Below are 23,461 nucleotides of genomic sequence, written 5' to 3'. Positions count from 1 at the left end.
GTCCTACAGCATCAGTCTTCATTGCCTAGAGTAAATATAAAGCTAGGATCCATCTGTGGGCTCAGACAGCAGTGCAAAGCCTGTGGCCCTCTTCTGTAGGAGACCCCTTGGTGCTCAACCCACAGCACAGAGACTACTTAAAAGCCACACAGTGATGAGCGAGAAGCCACAGAGTGAGTGTTGCTGCCTGAAGCCTACCAGAGGCAAGGGATCAATCAGCACAGAGTGGCATGCATTGCCCAGCAAGTACCTAAATCAGCGTTCATACATGCCACTTCCCACAATGCAGAAAGGATTTATTGGGTACCAGGTACCCAGAATCATAACAAGAATATTGTCCTTTATTTCTTCAAAATAAAATCTCAAACTGAGGTTATGCATCAATTGCAGCAGCTTCTCAAAACAGATTTAGAGAAACTAATCAACATAACGCAAAGTTGGTTAAGGTAATTATCAATACAAATTACACAAACCAATATATTAGTGCATTCACAAGTGAACTGGAAATTCAACAGAACCAGTTATATCCCACTGAGAATGACATTTCGCTTTGGAGCGGGAAGTAACTGTCACTATGCCCCACCATGCAGTATGATCTATGAAACGAAGGGACAAGAAGTAAATGTGAGCTCACCATAAGGAAGCATATCCTGCAGAGTCTGGGACTACACAAGTCATCCACATCCAGCAGACTAGTTCTGGTACCCATCTGGACAGAAAAGGGGTATCTGAACTGCTTTGGTGAACAATTGCTTGAGGAGCTTTTCTACCAGCACAGCAATCACTACTCCTGTCCTATCTGACTCAAAGGGATGCCACCTTCCAGCTCACATTAAGCCTCTTACCTTTAGGTTGCAACATTTCCACATAAGGGGGACATACAGCCCTATACACCAGTGGCACCTTACAGTTGTCTGTCTTTACTTGTACATATCTGAAAGGAAAAGGAATTAAACACGAAAAACCTGATGGAGACCAGCAGTGTCTAACTACAAACATCTCTGTGGTGAGCAATGGCGCACTGACTTCCAAAGAAGGTGGACCTTTGTCAAGTATCTCCCTTCAACCTCAGCCCAGCTCAAGGCTGTTGGCACTAACTAATCTTCAGAAAAATTCATCTTCTGGACACTCCACTACACTGCTCTTGGTAAACGTCTCATTGTTTGAGGGTTTTTATTATTATTTCTTAAACAATGAGGGGGAAGAAACATGGTGGAGGAGGGATGAGGTTTGAATACATAAAGAGCAGAAAAGTAGTATGCTTTGACCTTTCTTCTAAAATGGGTCACACTTTTAAGCATAATATGCCACCACCAAATAAGGCAGACAATTAGCCTCTGTTTAAAATAAAACGTGTTGCGATTGCTACCACTATTATCAAAACAGAGGCTCATTTATAGCAGCTAGGAAAAAGGCAAGAGAGAAAGGCTGGGCTGAGAGGAGCTAGGACAATACCTGTGGATAGGGAAGTATGGGAGATGAGCTCTGACAATACCTCAGAAATAAACGCAGGACATACAGAATATGAAAGATTAAACCAGTAACACATGCTCTCATCTGTTTAAAGGAAGAGGAAAGGAGAAAAGATGACAGGTGGGAAAGAGGAAAGGATTAATCTAGAAATAAAACTCATTAGTAGTCCTGCTCCCATCGTAGTGAGGAAAGAAACCTTTGCCTCACCACTGTTCAATGGGAAGGAAGGCTATGTACACATGAAATCCATGACTTCAGATCTTCCTCTCCCCCTCCCATGGAGGGATCTAAATCAGGTCTTTGTCTGGAAAAGAAGGGAGAGGTTTTCTTAAAATGAAACAAAGGCCATCCTTCTCTCTGCTATCCCTTGAGGTAAGACAGAATGAGCATGATCTTGCTGCATTTTGACACACCGAGAGTTACCAAATCCTCTCTATCACTGCGTATTCCCTTTACTTTATTTAATAAATGAAATCTCATCAACTTATCCTTCTTCTATTATCACTGCTGACATCAATCTGATAATATTGGCTTGGCGTGGAATCGTGCTATTATATGTCCTCTTGATATTTAATTTAAGAGAAATGTCTGCAGTGGGGTGAATATGTGAAGCAAGCTTTTTATTACTGGCAGCAGTAAGGACGCTGGGAGTGAATTAGACATTCATCTTAGTCAGGGCCAATCTAGTGGCTCAGAAGAGGTTTTCTTCTTAACCCTCTCCTAACTGTTCAATAGCGGCAGGTAATGGCTGCTCCAGTCAATAACTGCATTCATTTGTCTTGGCAAATTCATTTCTACATGGATATAAACCCTGTGAAGAAGTGCTAAGCGTCTGGGAGGTTAAAGCAAGGTTCTTCGAGAATTTTCATCATAAGGTCTGAGATAGTAGGAAGAGCACTGGTCTAAATGTCCATCAATTAATCAAGAAGCAACACAGCTTCCAAAGACAAACACACAAACTTACTGCAAGAAGCGATTAAGGCAGTATCATCAGGATACAGACCCCATAGACAGAAGGTTTCAAACACAGCACGATGGCTACTAGCTAGTTGCTGCTGACAGGTTCCCTTTTTGGAAGAGTAATTACGGACTCAGTATTGGAAAGCAAGTGAAAGCTGGAAGATGTGTATGTATTTGCTAGTCCTTCCACCCAGCTGAAAAATCAGACTAGCCAAGTGGAGATACAACTTTAATGCTTTAGGACTCAGCAGCTCTTTAGACTAGTGCAAAATCAGTAATTCCACAGTGAGTACCACACCATCACTTGGCTTTACCAGGTAGAGCAGCAATACCAGATGGAGTTAAGAGCAAGATCCTCTTTTTACCTTTTACTCTGGGAAACCATTCAAGCTGTGAAAAAAATCAAGATAGAGGCTGATGGTATCTAAACCTAGACATTTTGATACCTCTGATCAGAAAATAAAAAACAAAGACATGCAGGGTCTCTCATATAAGCCAACTTTAGAGTAGCTAGCTCCAGTACACAGCTGCAAGCAGCAACCTAAATGGGGCAGCAACCTGCAATTTCCTGTGGGCTGCAAAATCCGACAACTGGATTAGCTGCTTTCTGCTGCATTATTTGACTAAGACCAGTGACTGAGCTACCTTGAGCAAGCCACATTAGTCACCACTGTCACTACAATGTAGACAGCCTCAGAGGTCAACAATGAGGTGCACAGGCAGCACTGTGAGCAAAACCCAGGGCACACAGCAGGAGTTTCTGTGTGTCAGGAAGGAATCAGAGACGTCATATAGCTGGTTAGCATGTTTATATATCCAGGGTACATTACATGCATTTCACACTAAGCTCAGTGATGCTTTGGTCACATAAATGTGGTGTGCTGCCATGCTGTACTGTACATGTATAAAAACCGGTAAGTGGTTAACTGACCTGTAAAACTGCATTCTCTCTTGGGTGGCAGTTGGCTCTGATGGTTTCTCTTTAACATGTCAGAAAAATAACTCCAGACAGATGCAATAAACAGCACATAGAAAGGTTTCATCCTCTCTCATTATTGCATCCTTGACATTTACAGCAGAAAATTAAACACAATTGAAGCATTTCATTCACATACAGCAAACTCATCAGCACACAACAAACAGCCAGGAAAGCTAACTTTCAGCGTAGGCTGCAGGATGCTGCACTATCACAAAGCAAACACTATAGCCTCACTATAACCTATGGGATTCCCTGATCCTGCATGTCAGCTTGATAATCTGGCTTGAATGAAAAAGGGAAGAGTCATGTTGCAGCTGTTTGGCAAGAGAAATAAGAGATGGAAGAAGCTTAATAGATTATCCAAATGTCTACTAAAATTCAGTACTATTTAAGCTACATAACTTAGCACAGTGTAAACAAACTGCATGCCTCGTGAGGCTAAACTAATGTGATCAGGAAGGAAATATATCTGATCACCCTCATGTATTCAGTGCTCATCAGGCTTTGCCACTGATCTGGATGGAATACAAGGCTTGTAGGAATAAGTAACATATTGTGTAGAGCAAGAAGAGACGGACTAAAAGGAAAGGTGAGACCTCCTGACAATTTTCATGAGAACAGGAGCACTACCTCAAAATTTCAGCTGAAGCAGTTGTATTCCTGTCTTTCTAAACCCTTCCCATATGCCTTGTCACATTGTCTGCAGCACACTACTTCACAGATGCAATATTTCCCCTCTCTTTTTCTCCCCCTTCACAGCTGCATTTCAGTAATAGGTCACCCAATTCTCTTTTTCCCTACCTTGTCCATGGAAGTGCCTAATGAATGCATATTTATAAAGTATTACGAGCTTCTGGGTGACTCTGTCATCCTACAAAATTTGTCACTGAAGTACTTCCCAATCTCCATTCCTGTTTCGACAGCTTGTTTGAAGCTGCCACACAATTCCCCACCGCAATCCATGCACTCAGTGCACCCTTGCCCTTTCCAGAGCAGACACCTCCTTTCTTTCCGATCACAGATATGCAGAAGCTGTTCTGAAATCTTCTCCTGTGTAAGTAGTTAGATTCTAACACTGAGAACAAAAGTTAACACAAATGTCCAAATCTCAAGTGTCAGCAACTTGTTGTGCCACTGTACTGCATTCAGTGAAAACAGCCTGACTCGACCACTTTTTCTTTGTCAAACAAAAAAAACCCCAAATCCATACTCTAAAACATACAGATTGAAGTGGAAAATAACTAAAATTTAGCAGTTTTCTGTAACAACCTCTAATTTTGCAAATCCAACAACAATCTCTCTGTTTCAGTGATGGAATTGATGCAAAGAGATTGTGTGACCCAACCAAAGCTGGTTCCAGCTCTACCTTACTCCAATGTATCACAAACTCTCTTGTCCTCCTACATGGTTTATCCTCACACACAAGTGGTCATATCCCATTTGACCAATGGGTCATCCTAAAAGACTTCGATTTATATTTTATTGTGCTTTGTCAAGTGCAGTTTCAACCAAATTTAACTTGCTTCCCTAGCACCACATAAGCAGCAAGCACTGTGGTTTTGGTGGTGGGCTGTGGGTCTTTGGGGGAGGAGGAGGGTAGCAATATGCAAAAAACTGTACAAAACCATATAAAATTAAATGATCCTTATCCTACTGAACCTGCAAATGCAATAACTAATCATCCCTATTAGCATTCTGCATGGCAGATGGCAAGTGGTTTGGAATAATGAGAGACTTTTCCCCACAAGTGGATAATTCCAATGTACATTTGGATGTAAATTCTTTACTGATTATGATGGTAGAATACTGAGTTATGAGAAACTGCCAGTTTGGAAGATGAAAGGAAAACTACTGCCTCTTCCTTAACTTCTGTATCTCTTGGCAAGTGAACAGAACTGGATCTCCTGCCCACAAAGCCATGCACCATTTTTTCCAAAGATGCCAAGCTACTAAAAGTTGACTAGCAAAGATGAAGAGCCTAAAGTTAGCAGCAAAATGGTCTCTGGAAGCCAAGCAGGAATGAGTCAGAATCTTGTTGCTGGAAGGAGTTCTCTGAATCAGAAAGGAAGCTGGCTCAGCTCCCACAAGGCAGAAAAGCAATATAGCAAGCAATAACTGAATCTGAAAACAACACACAGCCCAACAAGTGACCTGAATAGGGATTTTCTTTCTTCAGATAAAAAACAACATCTAAAAACCAGTTAAGATCTCAGGTCAGGAAGTGAATGCATGCAGCTTACAGAATGTATGCAGCACTGGCCCTAAGAATATATGGGTTGTGGTAGTGCTATAATATCTGGGAGTTAGCTGGGGAACTGTCTGCTGGGAGAATGTTGGGCCCATATTCTTTGTTGGTCTATTAAACCCCTCCCCCAAAAGTATTCTAAAGGAAGTAACTGAAGATGTGATATGCTGATTTCATATAACCGCCAGACATGAGGGACAGACAGGTTCAAGTAAATTTTTCCTGTGAGATGATCTCGTAATGATGTCAGACTGCTAATGAATGTTCTTTTTAAAAGAAAACCCTGACCGCTCATTTGAACAGCAGTTACTTTTCTAAAATGCCACTAAGCACTGTACAAGGTCCCTAAAGTTTATGCCAGACTACACAAAGGGGTATCAGTGACGGACAAAAATATGAGTCCGTTAGTATATTCTGCACCGACCGAGTGGCATATCCTGCTAAAGATGTGGAAACAATATTTGAGAGGAGAATGAATCTGCCAGCATCAAAGTTCAGGTGGGATCTGAAGCTAAACATTCACCTTATTAAAAAAATCCCTTTGCTTCTGCCCACATGCTCTAACCTTCAAAACCATAGTGCACCCTTTCACCATGCTGTGCAATTTGCTGAGTACTGATTCAGCAAGATCACCGTTAAGCAGTTACTCATCCTGCAGAGAACATCAATAATGGTGCTTTCAAGGACCACACACACAAAGCCTTGAAGTCTGTTTTTGGGGGGAGGTTGGGATTTTTTTTTTCTTTTTTGTTTTTAAATAAATATTCTAATTTCAAGAAGTCCTCAGAGAATTGAAAAAATCCTTATAAAAAATAATTTAGATAACATAGTTTTAAGTTTGGAGAAGAGCACAGGAAATGTCTCGGGTGAGTTAATAAGACCCATGCCTACTTGAGGCACTTGTTCATTGCACTGTTAGTGGCACTCACAGTCAGCACAACGCTGAGTTCTCTCCGAAGAATCAATATTTGTCCCGCAACAAGCAAGTGCTCCTGTCTTCCAAATGCCACTTTTGGGGGCCAAATTAGTTACAATTGTGGTTGGTGTGGTATGTCTACATCCCAGACGGGCAGGCGAGAGACACTTCTGGGACTAACAAGGAAAAGAAAAGGATAGGAAGGAAGAACCAACCCCAGCAAGGTCCTCTCACAGTAGGCTGAGTACCAGCTGATCTTGAGACTCCAACAGCTGATGAGACCCCATAGCCTAGAAACCTATTTTATCAGAGTAACTTCATGAACTATCAAAATCCCACCAAATAAACAAATATTAAAATAAATTAAGTCATTGAAGCCTGGACTGATGGCAGAGATGGTTTTTCTGTCCCTTTGTAAGGGAGGAAAGGATCTCAATCTCTCATCAGCTAACAACATCAAACACCAAAAACTTCCTCTGTGCAGATGGATCACCACACAATGGAAGGTATCCACAGCCACCCTGCCACAGTCCTTATTTTCTCTGAAGATGGAGATACAGAAGCTCTGACATACAGAACAAACTGTTTCTCTCCTCAAATTTCTCCCACTGGTACTTGCCTTTGGTCTCTGCTATCATTCCTCCATCACTCCAGGAGAGGACTCTGACTCAACAGTAAGTAAAGACATTTTGCACAGTGCATATAATCCAGAATCAGGAATACAATTACTGTTCAAAATAGCAACCTTGCCCTTGAAATCAGTTGCTACTGAATTAATGACCAGATTGTTAGGAGTGTTACCTCAACTTTGCCTTAGGCTGCTAATTAGCAAACAAGTCATTAATTCACTGGTAACAAGTGGTTTCTCAGGCATTATTGCTTCTGACATCTTTAATTCACCACTCTTTCTGGAAAGCTTCCCCAGACAACTTTAACCTCAATCCTCTACAAATCAGCCCCATGCCACTACCACCAGCTCACTAGACAACACACATGCTGGAAGACAGAGGCAGAAAACCACAGCAGGAATAAGCTGAGCTGAGTCATTAATTAATATTCATGATACTTTCCCAACTCAGGTCAAGGGGAGGGGGGGACCAAAGGCTCAAGAAGTTCTGAACTTTGGTGTGGACCCGTCATTACATCTAAATACACAATAAAATGCTATGAAACCTGGAGAAATCTTGCTTCCACCATGGTACACAGTGGAATATGTAATTACCAATCTGAAGGCAGAGATCTGCTTCTATTTTCACTGCATTTTCCATGATAAAGAGCTTTGAACTGAAATATTTCATGTACTCTGATGCACAAAGTATGTCTGAGGTTTGTTTTAACAGCTGCACAAATATCCACGCTTTTGAAAACAATCTGAATTTGGCCTGCCAACAAACCCTGATCTAAGGGTTTTATAATGGCAACATTACTACAGAATACAAGTGCTTTCCATGTAAAAATCGATAGCAATAGAAACATCCCTAATAGACTACCTGGAGTCTTTGGCACCTCTTACTTTGCTATTCCAGTCTTTGCTATTCAGGTCTTACTTTACAAATTCCCAAGTTCTACCAAGGTACCTTTGAAGAAATGCTCCTGCAATTTTGAAAAGATATATTAATATTTCACACCAGTTTTTCAGCACTAACAGAACTGCAATCTCAGTTCATTAGACTGATTTATTAGTCATCCCTCATCATGCATGAGAGGAAAGATGATACTGTGAACACTAGATTAGAACATCATTTGACTAACTGGGCAAAAGGAAAGTCTTATTTAGAACCAGCATCTTAGTAATCCTCAAGAACTGAACTTCAGAAAGAAGATTTGACAGCTTGGATAAAGTACACAATCTAGTAAATTTTCAAGATTTAAAAATCGGTTCAAGAAAGAATAATCTGGCCCAACTGGAACATTTACACAAATCCGTTACACATATTTGACTTCTATTACCACATACCATATTCCTAAAGTAGCAGAGGAACATACCTTGCTTGGAAATCAATGCTTTGGTACAAAGAGTTGCTTTACAACAGGCCTTCCAGAATTCATAAAGAAAATGTTTACATGCTAATGTAAATGAGTGAAAATCTTTGTGAAACCGAACTGAAAATGATCAGAAAGTTTTTCTTTCAGTAAAATTCACACCATGTAAAATGACACAAAGTCAAAATTGACCCATCTACTCTTTTATGCTCTTTTGAAATAATTTTGGGGAAACTCATGCCTTATAGTCTCTTACAGCAATATTCCAACTTCCTACTAAGAGCAACTTTATAAACATGAGAAAGAGCAAAGCTTTGACTAGTAACTCATCTCTTTAAATAAAGATTACATGAAATGGACTCAGCGCAGACAGAAGTAGGAACAACTGCCACAAACCAAGCACTGAGGGAAGAACAGGACTGGGATGGAGCCAAACCATTTTTTGTGAAGGTACCACCGTTGCAGGGCACAAAAGCACTATGTTGAGATAAGGCTGGGGAAGAGCTCCCAGCAGTAATCAGTCTTTTATTCCTGAAACCTCTTAAATCCCTATTGCAGAGGCTCTTAATTTCAACAGTGAATTAATCATTTATCTAATCTAATGACAGGACAAATCCCAGAGCAATTTTGTTTGAAAACTACGGTGTCTTTACCCTTCTTCTCCTTGGGCTTCATGATTGTCCACATAATAACTATTTCAGAGCTTGACTCCTGGGCACAGCACTCTGTTGAAATACCTGAGGTCTCATAGTAGATTTCAAGATTAATAAACTCAAGTACTACCAACTATCTTATAAACTTTCCAGATCTACACAAACAAGAAAAAAAAAAGAAGAAAAAAAGAAAAGGTAGTTCCTCTAGGTTCCAGTTAGTGTTGCCATTTTAATTGAGGGGCCATCAGCATCATAAAATCTTGCACAATTCAATAAAACTCTCATTTCCCTGAGTACTGAAAGCACACCATAAATTCCCGATTCCCAGCACACAGTCCATCTATGAACTTTCTGCCCCTACCCTCATTGAGTAAGTGTGGTTCTCTACTCCACATTCAGCTCAGGAGGATACTTACTACTTGCCAGTTTCTCTAATGTAATCACCTTAAATACTCATGTCCATTAAGTTTAAGTATCTTAGGACCATTAAATGGAACTCTTAGATACTAAGTCCCATAAGGAGTAAATCTCTTTGGCGGTTTCTCCATTGGAAAGCTGCCTTGGATTCAAGGCTGATCTCTACCAGGATAAGATACCGACATTCTTTATGCACTCCTTGATAACAGCGCAAAGCATATGCAGTCCTCTCAGTACAACATGCAAAGCAACACAGCCACCAGTAAGCAGCTTCAGAAACAGTTCTGCAAACTATAAGGAGATCTCGGAGGGAAACTCAGCTTCAGAACAATTTTATCTTTTAACAGCTTCCTAATCCCTTCACCCCACTCCCGCAGCTTTACCTTTTAGAGAGAGTCACACCCCCACCCATAGCCAATTCTTGCATCCAAATTTCACAACTACAAAAATAAAATAAAAACGTGATAAGACAACCTTCACAAAAGAAAACAAATCAAATTTTAAAAACCAGCATTTTGAGGATAAATCTAGAGTGCCTGCACTAAGCCATAGCCTCTTTACTGATGTTTTTTTCCTACCCCTTAACAGATTCAGGGACTGTAATAACATTTAATCCTCAGAAGCTAATCTAAATGTAACACTCAAAAGAAGACAAAGACAACGCAACAGAAAAAAAATTTGGCCACTGCCTTTTGGGAGTGCTGCTTTATCCCCGGAGCGAGCGCATTAATAGAGCTTGGAATGAAATGCCATTTTATTCTCTGTAGCGGGGAGGGGATTAGCAAGTTGTCTTCTCTAAACCTAGTCTGAGTCATGGCTCTATGAACACTGAGAAAAGGATGTGGAACGAAGTGAAGGGCAGGGAGCACTGGCTTTTTATTTACACGCTGCTTCCTTTGTGGGTGGTTACTGATGTGCACAGTTTGCTAAACAGGGAATGAACGGGGAAAAAAGTTCTAGGTCCCCAGACTTTAATTCTGTTGGTTAACAAAAGAGAAAAATAATAACGCACCAATTATAACAGCATCATTGAGACAATATGTCCGTGGCAACTGTCCAATTCACCACAGCATATAAGCAACAAGGGCAAGTTGCTTAAGGTGCTGAAAGCTGTGTTCAGTGGTTTCTTGTTGCTAGGGTCTTCTCTCTGGGAGAAAGAAACAGGTTGGACAGAGCCCAGAACAAAGAAGGAGACTGTGGTAGGAGCAACGCGGAGACAGGAGCAGGCTGAGTTCAGGTGAAGAGATGAGGAACAAAGTCCATTGCACGAGTCAGGCCATGCAGGCATCAAGCCTAGCATCCTACCTTGAAGTAGAAACCAAGAGCTAATGACTGTGTTGGTGATTTAATATGAAGCTCAGCACTAAGTATTTAACTTCTGTTTCTATACAAAGGAGATAGGAAGTTTTACCTGTCTACCTCACAGACATGCTGTGAAGGGTCACTGGTGGAAAGCTTGTACAATATTCTTAAGTCCTGCAACACTTGATGATTACTAAGGAGAGGAAATAGTCCGCGGAACACTTGACCATTTGTGCAGAGCTGCAGGTGTTGATAACAGAATTACAAAAGTCAATAATCGCCAACAAAACACCGTTTTTGTTTCAATTCTTTCTTATCTTTGCTTCAACATGGACTCTGAAAAACAGGGTACTCACTGTAGAAACAGCCCCAGCTCTACTCCCCTCTTCCTCCATCAGCTATGCTGTTACACAATGGCAGAAGACAACAAATACAGGGTAGATCAGTCTCACAAGGCACAAGCACCAGGGCAGGTCAAAGAGTTCAGTGAAACAGGGATGATATAAGCTAGGGAAGAGACACTATGGGAAGGAGATGCACTCTCCTCTGCAGATGGAGAAAGTGCCACTCCTGGTTTCGTTTTGTTACAGGAGCTGTCGTGGTCCAGCACTGGCAGCAGGCAGACCTGCACTTCATTCATGCTTTGGCTATATTCCAGTTCATGTAATTTTGCTGGAGTGTCAGTTTATTCCTGCCAACCAAGCTACTAGATCTGCATAAATCAGTCTTACCTATCCTAGCACCTTCTGTGCTTGTATGTCTAATATGAAAGCACAAAACAGGATAAGCAAACTATTCTTTCTACTGAAGTCACAGGATCTTGTAATTTATTACCATAAACAGGCTGTAGGACTTGCATGTCCAATGCCTAAGAAGAGGACCTCACAACACGCAGACTTCAAGTCCTACCAATTAAGAATGAATGCCAATGTATGAAGGAATTTTCCCTGACCACGTCCCAGGCTTATCATGACCCACACACGAGGCATGTGCACCCTTCAGAGTGTTTGTACAGTGTGTTGTACACTGAGGCAACAATTCCAAAAATGATCACTGCGTACTGCTGTAAGAGGCACGTACACTGCACGCTGATGGGGTAAAGCAATGATTCTTCCCCCATGCACAATTTTCAAAGGGCATTATCAATCCCACATCGTGCACACCAACACACAGCTCAGTGCAATCCTAGCTATTGCTGGCAATTTCTACTGTAAAGGAACAGAAAGTACGATGTTCACCTTCTCCCTCAGTTTAACTAGTGCCACAATCTGCCCCTTTATGATGGCTCAAATTCATATGGCCTTTAAATAGAAAGGCATTGTACAATAAGACCAGAAGCCAGGGACTGTCAGGTGATGAAGGCTCAAAGAAAAGGGGGAGGAACCCCTGAGAGACCATAAACATATTTTCTAAATTTTGAAAGAAAGAAGTCATTAGCATTTGCATCGGTCTCAGCCACCAGCCTTTATGAGAAGTGGTTGCATTCCTGAGTTTCCTACATTAGCAGTCTTCATCTCCACAAGAAACAGACGAGACCAAATGTAACTGAAACTTCAGGAACCAAACTTAAGACTACTATAAAAAAAAGGTTACTTACAGTCTGTAAGAGCAAGTAAAGAACATAATCTAAGGTCCCAATCTCTTCCTTTACAAAGTCACAAGGATAAATCATTGCTACATGTGTTCCCAACAACTGATCGCACATCTGCAGAAGCAAATCCAAGAAAAGACTGAACGGATCAAAGACTGTCAGAACTTTGTGTCCTATTAATTTTTTAAATTTTATTTAAAAAGCAGAATTTAGAATGCTGCTACGGAAAACCGCATGAAAATGCATGCAATGTTTTAGCTTCCTTGTTTTGGCTTCTTTAGCAACTTATTGCTTGACTGTCCAAACAAAAATGTGAAATTACAACAGGTTATGTGATGCTTTGGCAGCCAAACATAATTTTAAATAAAGACAGCACAATATACTGCACACCCCACTAACATATTCATCACTACTATATTATCTATTTATGCAATTAAGTATCATACAGTCTGGACTGGACCCAACTGGACTACATATGTTGCTACTCCAGTTTACTGCATGTTGGCCAACTGTTTACTCAACTGAGATCTGAGTGCTGCTCTTGACAGTGTAATTGCTTTGGACTCATTAATATTAAAGAATTATAGAAAATATTTTTTCTTGGACAGCTGTTAGTGCATGTGGAACAATAAGCTATATAACACTACTGGCAAATACAAATGGAATTTAGACACTAAATATGCTCATGATAAAAAGACAACATTAAGGTCCACTAATTGTGCCAAGGCCAATAAAAAAGGCCAGAAGAATCATTGCACCCATTCTAAGAAAACACTCATGATAATTACAACTCTATTTTGATTGAAATTTACAGGGCTAAGATTTAGACTGTTTACCTTTTGCTTCCCCAGACAATGAAAACTTTAGAAGTGGTGCCATTCTTCCTATCCCCATGCACTAGCCCCATGCTGCAACGTGTAGGCTAAATACACTGGGTCAAAGTTTGAACAGATTAAACATGTTCCATTGCCATTTTGAAAACCTTTGTAAATATTCCTACTTTATGTGAATTTTCTAAGTCCATGTCTTCTCCCTCATTCTCCCTTGAAAGATCTAACAGCTTAATACTAAATTTTGTCAAGCTTGGCACAGAAAGAGAGGGTGCTAGCTTACAACTCCTCAGCCCCCTAAATACCTGACAGGAGGTACCTTCACACTCCATTTACAGCAATATCCAGAAGCTACACACAAAGCATTATGAAATGCAACTGGAACTGCTGAAAAGAACAAAAATGGGTCCTCACTTTATCCACTCCTCTGCCTTGGTGGCTGCCTCCTGGTACTGCTCAGACGTCAGCTTGTAGATCTCTGCGTTCTGAAACAAAGAATATAATGCTCAGCTCTAAAAATTAAAGGCACCTCAGATCTTATCCCATCACAAAGTTATCTTCCATAATTAATAACGATTTTCAACAACAAACAGCATATTCAGTTCAAAGAACACAAAAAAGGCTTAAAAGTTGATTATTTTCAGCAACATGCATCAAGGCCACAACATGTCCTCCATTCGTGCTTCACCTTTGTGAATGGAAAGAGGGGGAAAAGGTCGCTAACAACCAACCGTCAGCTTTGATTATTCCATGTAACCACAAAAACAAGGTGTTTCCAGCACCAAGTTATTTTGAGTTGGGTTGTGTTTTGTTCTCTTTTTTCATTAATTGCTGTGAAGGATCTTGTAAGTTACTGACGTGCAAGTATCAAAATTGGCTGCTAGCACTGGAAAATCCATTTTACATTTCAGTGCTTCTACTTAGGTTACTTATTCTTTAAAAGAAAATTATGCAGCCTGTTTCCCTTTTAACAACATAGGGAGGCGTATCAGGTATCAGTTAAGGCACTGCCAAACAGAGTCTGGAGTGTCTTGCTGCAGGGCTTAAGAGGTTTGCATTAAATTCTCCTGAGCTTGCACAGAAAGAGTTTTAGTCCACAACTGCTCAGCTGCTGAACATGGAGGATAAATTCCTTCTCTCGGCTGCACTTACAAGCCTCCCAAGCACAAACAGCAGAAGGGAATGGCTGCACACCCCCAGTGACTTCGCTGCAAGGTCTTGTGTCACTAAACTGCTGATAAAGCTGCTTCAGGCAAAGCCGCTGGACTTTATACTGAAATAGCTGCAATTGCCTCACTCAAAGCTCATCTGCAAGGCCTTTAGTCTGAAAAGGCACATGCAGAAAATATGCAATAATCAATCAAAAAGTGACAAAATGGTATTGAAAGTGAGGACAGCTACTCATTTAGGGCCGGTTCTAGCTGCTATCTCGTCTCTCCCCAAATATGGCCATTTTATATAGAATACTATTCTTGCCCTTCTTCATTTATTTTCCCATAAATGCAGCTGTGGTCCTGCGCATGATGAGACGACACATATTGTTCAGTGGTTAGAAAAAGAAAAAGACAGATATAACTCAAGTTCTATTAGCAGTTCTGCCACTTGTGCAATCTTGGGCAAGTCACCATTTTCCATCTGCAAGCGAAGGATAACAGCTGCCTGTATCACTGAAGTTGTGTGAAGCTTAGCTAATTGGAAGGTTTATACAGGTTTTCAGAGCCTAGGCTTCAAGGTGCTATATTTAAGCGCTTTATCTCTGGTGCCTAAATTTATGTCACATACCAAAAAAACCACAGAACTGACTTTGCTTTTCCAAACTTTGACCTAGGAGACAGACTTAAACTGAGAAATCATGGAGGAGTAACCACTTCAAAATGCATTTTGCCAGCAAATTGTCATTAATGTTTTCATTTACTTATGTGTTACATAATGGTCAAACTCCTATGCTGTTAAACCCTTTTTTCTCCTCCCTATAATGAAAAGTTCAGCTTTTAATGGAGCCTTTTTCTCTGTCCTGTAAACAGACCTCACGACTCTCAGCTCCCTGCTGTTACTTATTCACACATGAAACCACAAGACCTGTGCTTCATTAATTAAATTTGCCATTAAAAATTAAATAATGTGAATAAGTACATGTAAGCGTTATCTCCATGGGCTTCATAAGTCTCACCGTTTCTCCAATTACTACCCAAGCAATTTTCATATTTCATACTGTCTGATTTCTCAAAGGGACTGGATTTGAGAGATCAAAATGAGAGAAACTGGGAAAGAGAGAAAGCAAGGTAGTAAAATTAAACATTTTTCAGGCAATAGGAAGTAGCCCCGTCAGATACTATTAGCCTGCAGCACTCTGCAGTGAAACAGCAGCAGGAGAGGAAAACAGGAACAAATACGTTGTACGTGAGACCCAGCATGAGGTTGGCATTTAACCCACCTAAAGAAAGGAAAAATAGCCAACAGATTAATTTGCTGGTTGCACTGTCGATTGAAGTGGTTGTGGCACAACCTTGCCTAGTTTATTAGAGAGAGTTCAACTGCCCAGTACTATGGTCAGCTTCATCTTCAACGACGTCAACTACAAGCATGGACAAAAATAGCTGGGAAAGAAACTAGTATGAAAGAGCTCTGGATCCTAAAGCTGATAAAAGCAGGCAAGTGAGAACCTGAATGGAGAGGCAAGAATCTCAGTGAGGGAAAGGAGGAGAGACCTGGCCTCAAAGAAACCACAAGGCACATGGCACAATGCAAAGATCAAGGAGGGGCACAGAAGACCTTCAACCCGAAGATGAAAGTTGTTGAGTTTTAAAAATGAAAAGTAAACATCTTTGCATGTGATCCAACTGAGCCTCTTGCCTTTGGATCAGACCTCTCTGCCACCTTATACCCTCTCCCCCTCAAAAAGCCTAAAAACCAATGAAGCAGTGTTTCCAATGCTATGAATCAGTATCTTTAAATGCTTCCCCAAGTAAGAAAAAACAGACTTTCACCATTTAAACCTGAGTTTGTTCAACAAGCAGACTTGTTAAACAGGTTTTCCTTGGCCTCCAGGGAAAGTCGAATTCACTTTTGTCCTAAACACTAAATGAGCAACAAATGGGCTAAATGGGCAACAGACACGGCTTTCAGCATGGGCACAGTCACAGTAGGTTCTGTGATTTGGGGCTTCTACTCAGAGAAAAATTTTCCAAGCATCCTCATCAATATGACTTCAGATGCGAGATCTGCTTAATTTTCAGTATTTTACCTACCACACGATGGCAGGGGATAATGCTCCAATGGCCTACAAAAATCTAGGCCTTTATAACAAGGTTGCAAACGAGGAACCAAGCCAGGAACCACCTATGCACTTCCCACGACTTCAGCAGAGCAGCCCACACACAAGGGCTATTCAGCAGGATTAAGGTGTGGTATTTGCACTTGAAACAAAGCCTGAGCTGCCTGTAGTCTTAGTGAAGTACTTTAGCTTCATAAAATGATATTCAGTTGCACAGTAGAAGAGCGAACATTCAACACAAAATTACAAGACACCAACACTGCTTTTAATTTACTCTCACAATATTTGATGCTTGAGATAAAATGGCAGCTCACAAAGAAAGAGTTGAACATGAGACTTCAACTATTATTAAATAAAGCTCCTGGCAGTCTTAGTTGCAGAAATAAGTTTAAAAACATGACCAAAGGACACCATAAGGGCTCAAATAACAAGAGACTCAAAGAATGAATGAACCACCTAAAATGTTTCACTTCTCTCAATAAAGCTGAGCCTTAGGGGAGCCAACTTCAGAACATCAGAGCTTTGTCATATGGGGAGAGAGCTCTCCAGAGAGGACAAACAAACTAAACAAAGAAATGTTAGTTTGAAAGATTTCCCCCTGCTATTAAATGATGGTTCGTAGCAAATAATAAAAACACCGAGAAGTTATAAAAATACATAACTAGAGCCTAAAGACCAACACAACCACTTTCCTTTACACTGCTGCTCTTTTACAACAGATTTGCTGTTATACCCTTGCTCCCCACTCTTCCCCAAACACCCTTGCATTAAAAATCCCCCTTCCAAAGGGAATCAGTTTTAAAACTCAGAGCTAAATTTGGAGTAATTTCAATTCAGCATTCCTCCTTGGCTGCAAACATGGAGAGAAACTCCAACACTCACTACTACACCTCACTACGCTGCCCAGGCCCTTTCCACAACATATAGCAAAGAAAGTAAGAAAACAATATAGCAGAAGACGGAGTTCTCAGGGTTATTTCAGGAGGGAAAGTAATTGAAGCATAAAGAGAAAACCCTGCCAGCTCATTCTCACATTGACATTAAACCACATTCCTTACAACTTCAGTGAAACATGCCCTACTTGCGGTAACACGTAAAACAGAAAACCGAGCAACGCAAGCATGAGGAACTAGAAATTAATCAGATTTTAGGCAAAATTCTTTGTGAACATCAAGCAGCAGAAGCAAAAACCTGACACTGGGACACAGATTTCTCCATCGAGTTCAGTCTGGGTCAATAGATCACGAGTGTTTGGATTTAAAAAAAAAACAAACAAAAACCAAACCCCAACAACCATCACCACAGCTATCTTGAGATTATTTTGACACCTCAGAGTATAGAAGCTTGTCAGTGGTCACAGTGTTTAAAGATACAAAGAGGATTAACAGCTGTTGAAATGCTGCCAGCCTAGATGAATGCTAGTGATACCTCTGATGAAACGGAGCAGGCCAGTGGAGCCCTTGACAAACGCTGCAGACGACAGCCAGGGGATTAGATGGTACAATCTGCCTCGCACCTGACAGACGCGTTGCTTCGATCCCCTCTCCTGACATCCGCGCTCGCCAGCTTCCAGCAAACCTCCTGCCGCAAACCCCACTCGAGCCGAAAGGAGCACAAGAGGCGGTGCCACGCGGTGGGGGAATACATGGTGTGCCCCACGAGTAGGCAACACCGCAGATTTGGGAGAGAAAGGGGAAAGGAAAGCAGAGGTTACTTCTCACGTATCAAATGTCAACTAGGAGACGTACAAATTCCTGCTTCCAGCTGCTTCTGAAGCCAGAAATAAGACCTCACACCATCCTAATAAAGCAGCACAACTGTCGCCTGCCCACACACGCTTGGGGACGGGGAACACGCACATGCTCTGGACACAGCTGCTGCCACGAAGAACAGTGGGAAGCTGCAGAAAAACGTCGGTCAGTGCAGGCTTCAGCAACCACCTTTGCTCACAGCACTGCCTAAGGGAAGCAAAGGTACACTCGGGCACCACACACCTCACTGGGTCACTGGTTCACAGGCACTATAAATCAGGTTGTTCATTCTCATTGCCCAGAAGTCTCATGCAAAGGGCTCCTAACAGATTTGAAAAATTACCCCATCTACCTGCACCCCTCCCGCAGGTACAGAGGCAGATGAGCTGAACCAATCTATTCACTGGACAACCCTTTGGATCTGTTAAAATCAACATACACAATCAATCACTGCTATAAACTTCAGTCCAAAACAGGGAGTTTGGGAATTTCAGGACACACTGCAAGAAGCAATCTCTTTACCTCTTGAGCTTGACAGGAACTCCTCTTGAGTTCCTGCTCAGCCTGTTTGTTGGTATCAGCTAGCATTTAGCTAAAAGAGATCATTCATATTTTCTCCATCCTATCAAGCACAAGGGCACATACACATAGAAACCGATTAACACGGAAGAGAAATATGCATATAAAGCATATCACGAGAGCCTAGAAGCCAAGGGTTAAACTGCTTTTATGCGAATTCATATGTTTTTTTCTCAAAAGGTAGTAGAGGAAAGATGCAAGCAACTACAAACAGCTTGCTGATATGGAAAAAAGACTTTTTTCAGCCAAACCCAACTTCTAAACACAGCTCTGTTGTTTGCTTTTTATGTGTGGGTTCATCCACTCCTCCCGCTGAGACTAATAATGAAATGAGAGCATTGAATTTGTGTCATTCTATTCTTTCCTTTGGCAATAAACTGTGAGATCATAAATTTTGGATTAAGATTCAGAGATGACAGAAAAAGAGCAGTGTCCACAGTAACAACACAGTAAAGTTAAACTAGTCATGGGCAGAAGTATATTTTTGTTTGAACAGATCTACTCACGACTGCAATATTACCCTGAGTTGAAAGCAAAATATTAATTCTGTAGCATATCTAGACAGCTTCTCAAAGATAAAATCCCACAAAATACCTGCCTCCACAAAACTTGAGGGAGGCAGAGCTGGGAAGAAGGGCCACAGCTGGGTTTATCCTGTGGATAACAAGCTAGGCACAAAAAGCTTAAGCTACAGCCCCTAAAGCACACAGTGAATCAAAGCTACATACCCCAGCACTTCCCAGAACCAGGTCTCACACTGAGATACTCCATCTGGGTAAAAACGGGTTTACAGACCCAGATCGAGATCACACGCCAGATTCAGACTGTCTCTACGAAGGTACCCTGGGAAGAGTCCAATTAAAACAGGTACCCCACAGAAAGATGGTATTTGGAACTTCTCCGAAGAGCTGCAAGTGCCTCACTGGAAACATGCAGAAAAGCCCCATGTTATCTTCAACTTAGAAAGACAGCCAGCAACAAAGAAATTATTACTACAGAGGTGATTAAAAGGGGAAGAAGGAGAAGAAAATAACAAACCAGAAAGAATTAAACACTGTGTTTATATGAGGTTGCTTTAAAGCACACCATTCTGAAAGACTGCAAATAAAGCATCAGTAATTCTTTAAACACAAACTCTGCAAAGTAATAGCACCTTCAAAGAGAAAGGCCATAAAATGCCAGCAGACAACCCAGGCTTTCTGACAAGGGCAGCGATAGCAACGTGAAAGGCCCAGATTAACGGTAAAACTGTCGTAAGGAGAGTATCACTCTGCTCTCCTCCTCAGTGGAAGTTTAATATAGGAGCAAGAAGTCTTAGGTGAAGAATTCACAGTAAATGCCCGAATCAATTATACCTGACAAGTGCAGGTAAACAGGCTTCCCAGGCATTGATTAAACATCAAGGGTTTTCAGCATCTGCTTCAGAGAAGTCCTACACCTGGCTGACCTGCACAGATAACTTAGTGTCCATGACTTTAAGGGCATGGCAATGCCTGCTAAATCCCTGCACCAGCACTGAGCAGCTGCACAGCTAGTCCCGTAGTGATACCTGGGTCCTATCAGCCGATCCATCACACAACCAGGACAAACTCCTAGATCACAGAACGCTGCGTCTAACAACTGGGCATTGTCCGAGAGAGTGACAGATGTGCAGAGAATCAGTGCTAAGTGGAGAAGAGAGAAAGAAGGGAATTGCCAGAATACCTAGAGTGCCAAGGTACGCAGCTGAAAGTTTCACTAGGAGGCTGACCAGCACTTCGGAGGGAGGAAAAAAGGAAAAAAAACCAAACAAACAAACAAAAAAACAAACCAGAAAATTGGCAGTCATCAAGTACTTGTCATACATGCAAAAAGATACTAAGTACATTCCCCTGTTAGGCCCATCACAGGAGCTTATTTCAGGAACGGAGGAACATTATAGCTAAGGTTTGATGCCATCATGTCAAAGCTGATATTTGACAGAGCCTCCAAGAGAACTCCCACCACCTCGGACAGGCACGCTGCAGCTAAAACTCCCAGCTTTCTCTGCTGAGAATATCTCTAAGCCCCATTTATAAACTGCAGCAGCTGGCCCAGTTAATAGTTCATGTCCCAATTTTAAAAATCTAAACTATATTAATGACCCCGTCCTTTTCCACAACAGGTAGCTAAGAAATGCAATTCACTGGATTCCCAGAGGAAGCCAGAATAGGAGGGACCCAAAGCAGAAGGATGTGCAAGAGGACTGGAGAACACTGAAGAAAATGCACCACATGCATGTACTTGCACAGGTAAAGGGAACTGTAAGGAAGAGAGTCACCACAAGAAACAAACAAACAAAAAAACCACCAAAACCCAGAAGCATACCAAAGCCTGCAAGTTCCACCCCCTCCCAGGGTTTTTCCTCTACCCCCAACTGCAAATTATTCTCCATGTGCAGTTTCCAGTAAATCAAGCTTTGCTAAATAACCCCGACATGTGCGGGGCTGAGAACCAGCCAACAAGCAATGATGAGATGTCGCTGGAATGATTAAGGAAAATGCAGACATCTCTCAGGTTACAAGGAAGCCTGTTGTACTCTCCCCTTAGTGCATATGCAATGCTGCAAGCACTGTTCCGAAAACCTCTGATATTCAAAGGCTCATTTGGTTGACAAGGAGCCTGTGGATTCGTGGACAGATTGTCACACAAACTGTCAGGTTTTTAGAGAGACTATCAGACCTCTCTTTGCCTACGTTATGGAGCACATCAAAGACACAGAAGACGAACCAGACGCAGACTGCACAGATCTGACAGAATGGTGGGTGTACATATTCAGAATACTGTACTGCTGGGGGGGGAGGCTTAATGTGAATAATCAGGGGCTGAAAGTTCCAGAAATGTGACAGGTTTTGGCAGCGATTCTCATCTTTGCATTTATTTATTGAAGGGAGAAAAACTGCCATACTAGAGGCAAACTTGGGAGAGGAAGAAAAATTATATCAGCAGCAATTTATTTTGCCACCGTACTTTTTCTTTATTATTATTACTCCCAGAGCATTTTCTGAAGATATTTGTATTTTCAGTCAGGGTTCTCTCACTACGCTTGCAGCTTCTCTTCTCATTTTATCCTGTAGGAGAGGCTGGTTTAATGATTACAGCCAAAAAGACAGCTAGGACTTTACAGGTCACTGTACACGGTTAATGACACAGACAAATCCATACTTTCAGAAGTGTGCGCTGGCTCGCGGCTCTGTCTGGAGATGCTCAGGAGCTCATTATTCAAAGCTTCAAGCTCAAGTTATGGGTAATCAGCACATCTGAAGAAATATACCATACCCGGACAAACAAAAAGTGAAGCAACAAAAGCTATTATAGAAAATACTAACCTTAAGCATTAGGGTCTCACTTTTTAAATGAGGACAATGTTCACTTGTCTTGCAGTGAGCTAGAAACCTCAGTTAATGAATACCTGGAAAAAGTTCCCAGGTCCACAGCTGAAAAGTAGTTTTACAAGGATAACTTGATGTCATTCCCCTTTATTAGTAATACGTGGACAAACATTATAAAGCAATGGTATATTTATTTTACAGCTGGCAAAAAAGTTGTTCAGCTATTTCTACCAAGAAGTATTGATTATTACTTAAAAAGGAAAGTAAAATATAAAATGAAACACTGATAACAAGAAAAAGAAAATGGATTAACACAGATTCCTTTGGCCTGCCTTTATAATACCACTGTCACATAACCTCCAGTTCTCCCTGCAAGGCATCAGTTATTCCAGAAAAAGAACATTAGTATCTTTTTATATTTATTTTGCTATTCAAAATGGATTGAAATTCTCCACACAGTAAACAGAAAATAAATACAATGTTTATCCTAAGATAAAAAAAGCCAAGGAGGACAAAGGAGAAGGGATGGTAAAAGGGATAAGAAAGAAATCAGAAAATATTTGTAAGCAATTTCCTTTCCATCATTTGACAGTCTCATTCTCTCTGCTTTTAGTGATCTTCGCTTTCACACGGCTTTTAACGGAGTGGTTTTGCCTCCTCTGAAGAGGACAAGGCATTGAAGAGACATCTCTGTAGCTGGCAAAGAGCTTGTGAAGTCTCCAAAGAGAAGCCCAGAAGGACCACAGACCGTCAATCAGGTGGAGAGAGGCATTTTCACAGCAAGGCTATTGAGACGTAAATATTAACATGAAAATCAAACACCCACAGAGAGCAGAGGCAGCCACACAAATGCTTCATTCCCATACTCTGGCAGAGACCACTCCTTCACAGTCAATGACTGTCACCAACCCTGGTACATGATGTCACCCACAACCTTCAATTGCTTTTGGTCACCACCAGCTTAGTATCATACTTTCATTACGGAATCCAGGCAGAGGAAAGGGAACAAGGCATTTCTCACTTTTGGGCCATTACAGAATAATGGGAATAATTACTTATTAACATTAAACCAGAAAAATCTCATAAAGCCTTGCTGCCAAGGCATCTCAGGAACATAAATGGAAGAATGTCACATGTATGGTGTACCATACAGCTGTA

At 41.3% G+C, this 23,461-nt stretch overlaps 1 protein-coding gene across 7 annotated transcripts in view; it reads right to left on the bottom strand.

Moving 5' to 3' along the window:
- Positions 1–23,461, bottom strand: part of CHCHD6 (coiled-coil-helix-coiled-coil-helix domain containing 6) — a 115,822-nt gene that overhangs the window by 40,080 nt on the left and 52,281 nt on the right. For 5 of the 7 annotated variants that reach the window (XM_052775797.1, XM_052775800.1, XM_052775801.1 and 2 more), the window contains one exon: positions 13,764–13,834. In XM_052775797.1, coding sequence (XP_052631757.1) covers positions 13,764–13,834 — 71 coding nt within the window. Of the gene's footprint in view, positions 1–12,545; positions 12,634–13,763; positions 13,835–22,528; positions 23,089–23,461 lie in introns of those variants that run through there. The other 2 variants (XM_052775803.1, XM_052775802.1) reach the window with 2 other exon arrangements.

Source organism: Harpia harpyja, chromosome Z (assembly GCF_026419915.1).
Source record: "Harpia harpyja isolate bHarHar1 chromosome Z, bHarHar1 primary haplotype, whole genome shotgun sequence".
Taxonomy (NCBI): Eukaryota; Metazoa; Chordata; class Aves; order Accipitriformes; family Accipitridae; genus Harpia; species Harpia harpyja.
The sequence above is the reverse complement of the archived record's forward strand: the minus strand, read 5'-3'. Positions and strand labels throughout refer to the sequence as shown.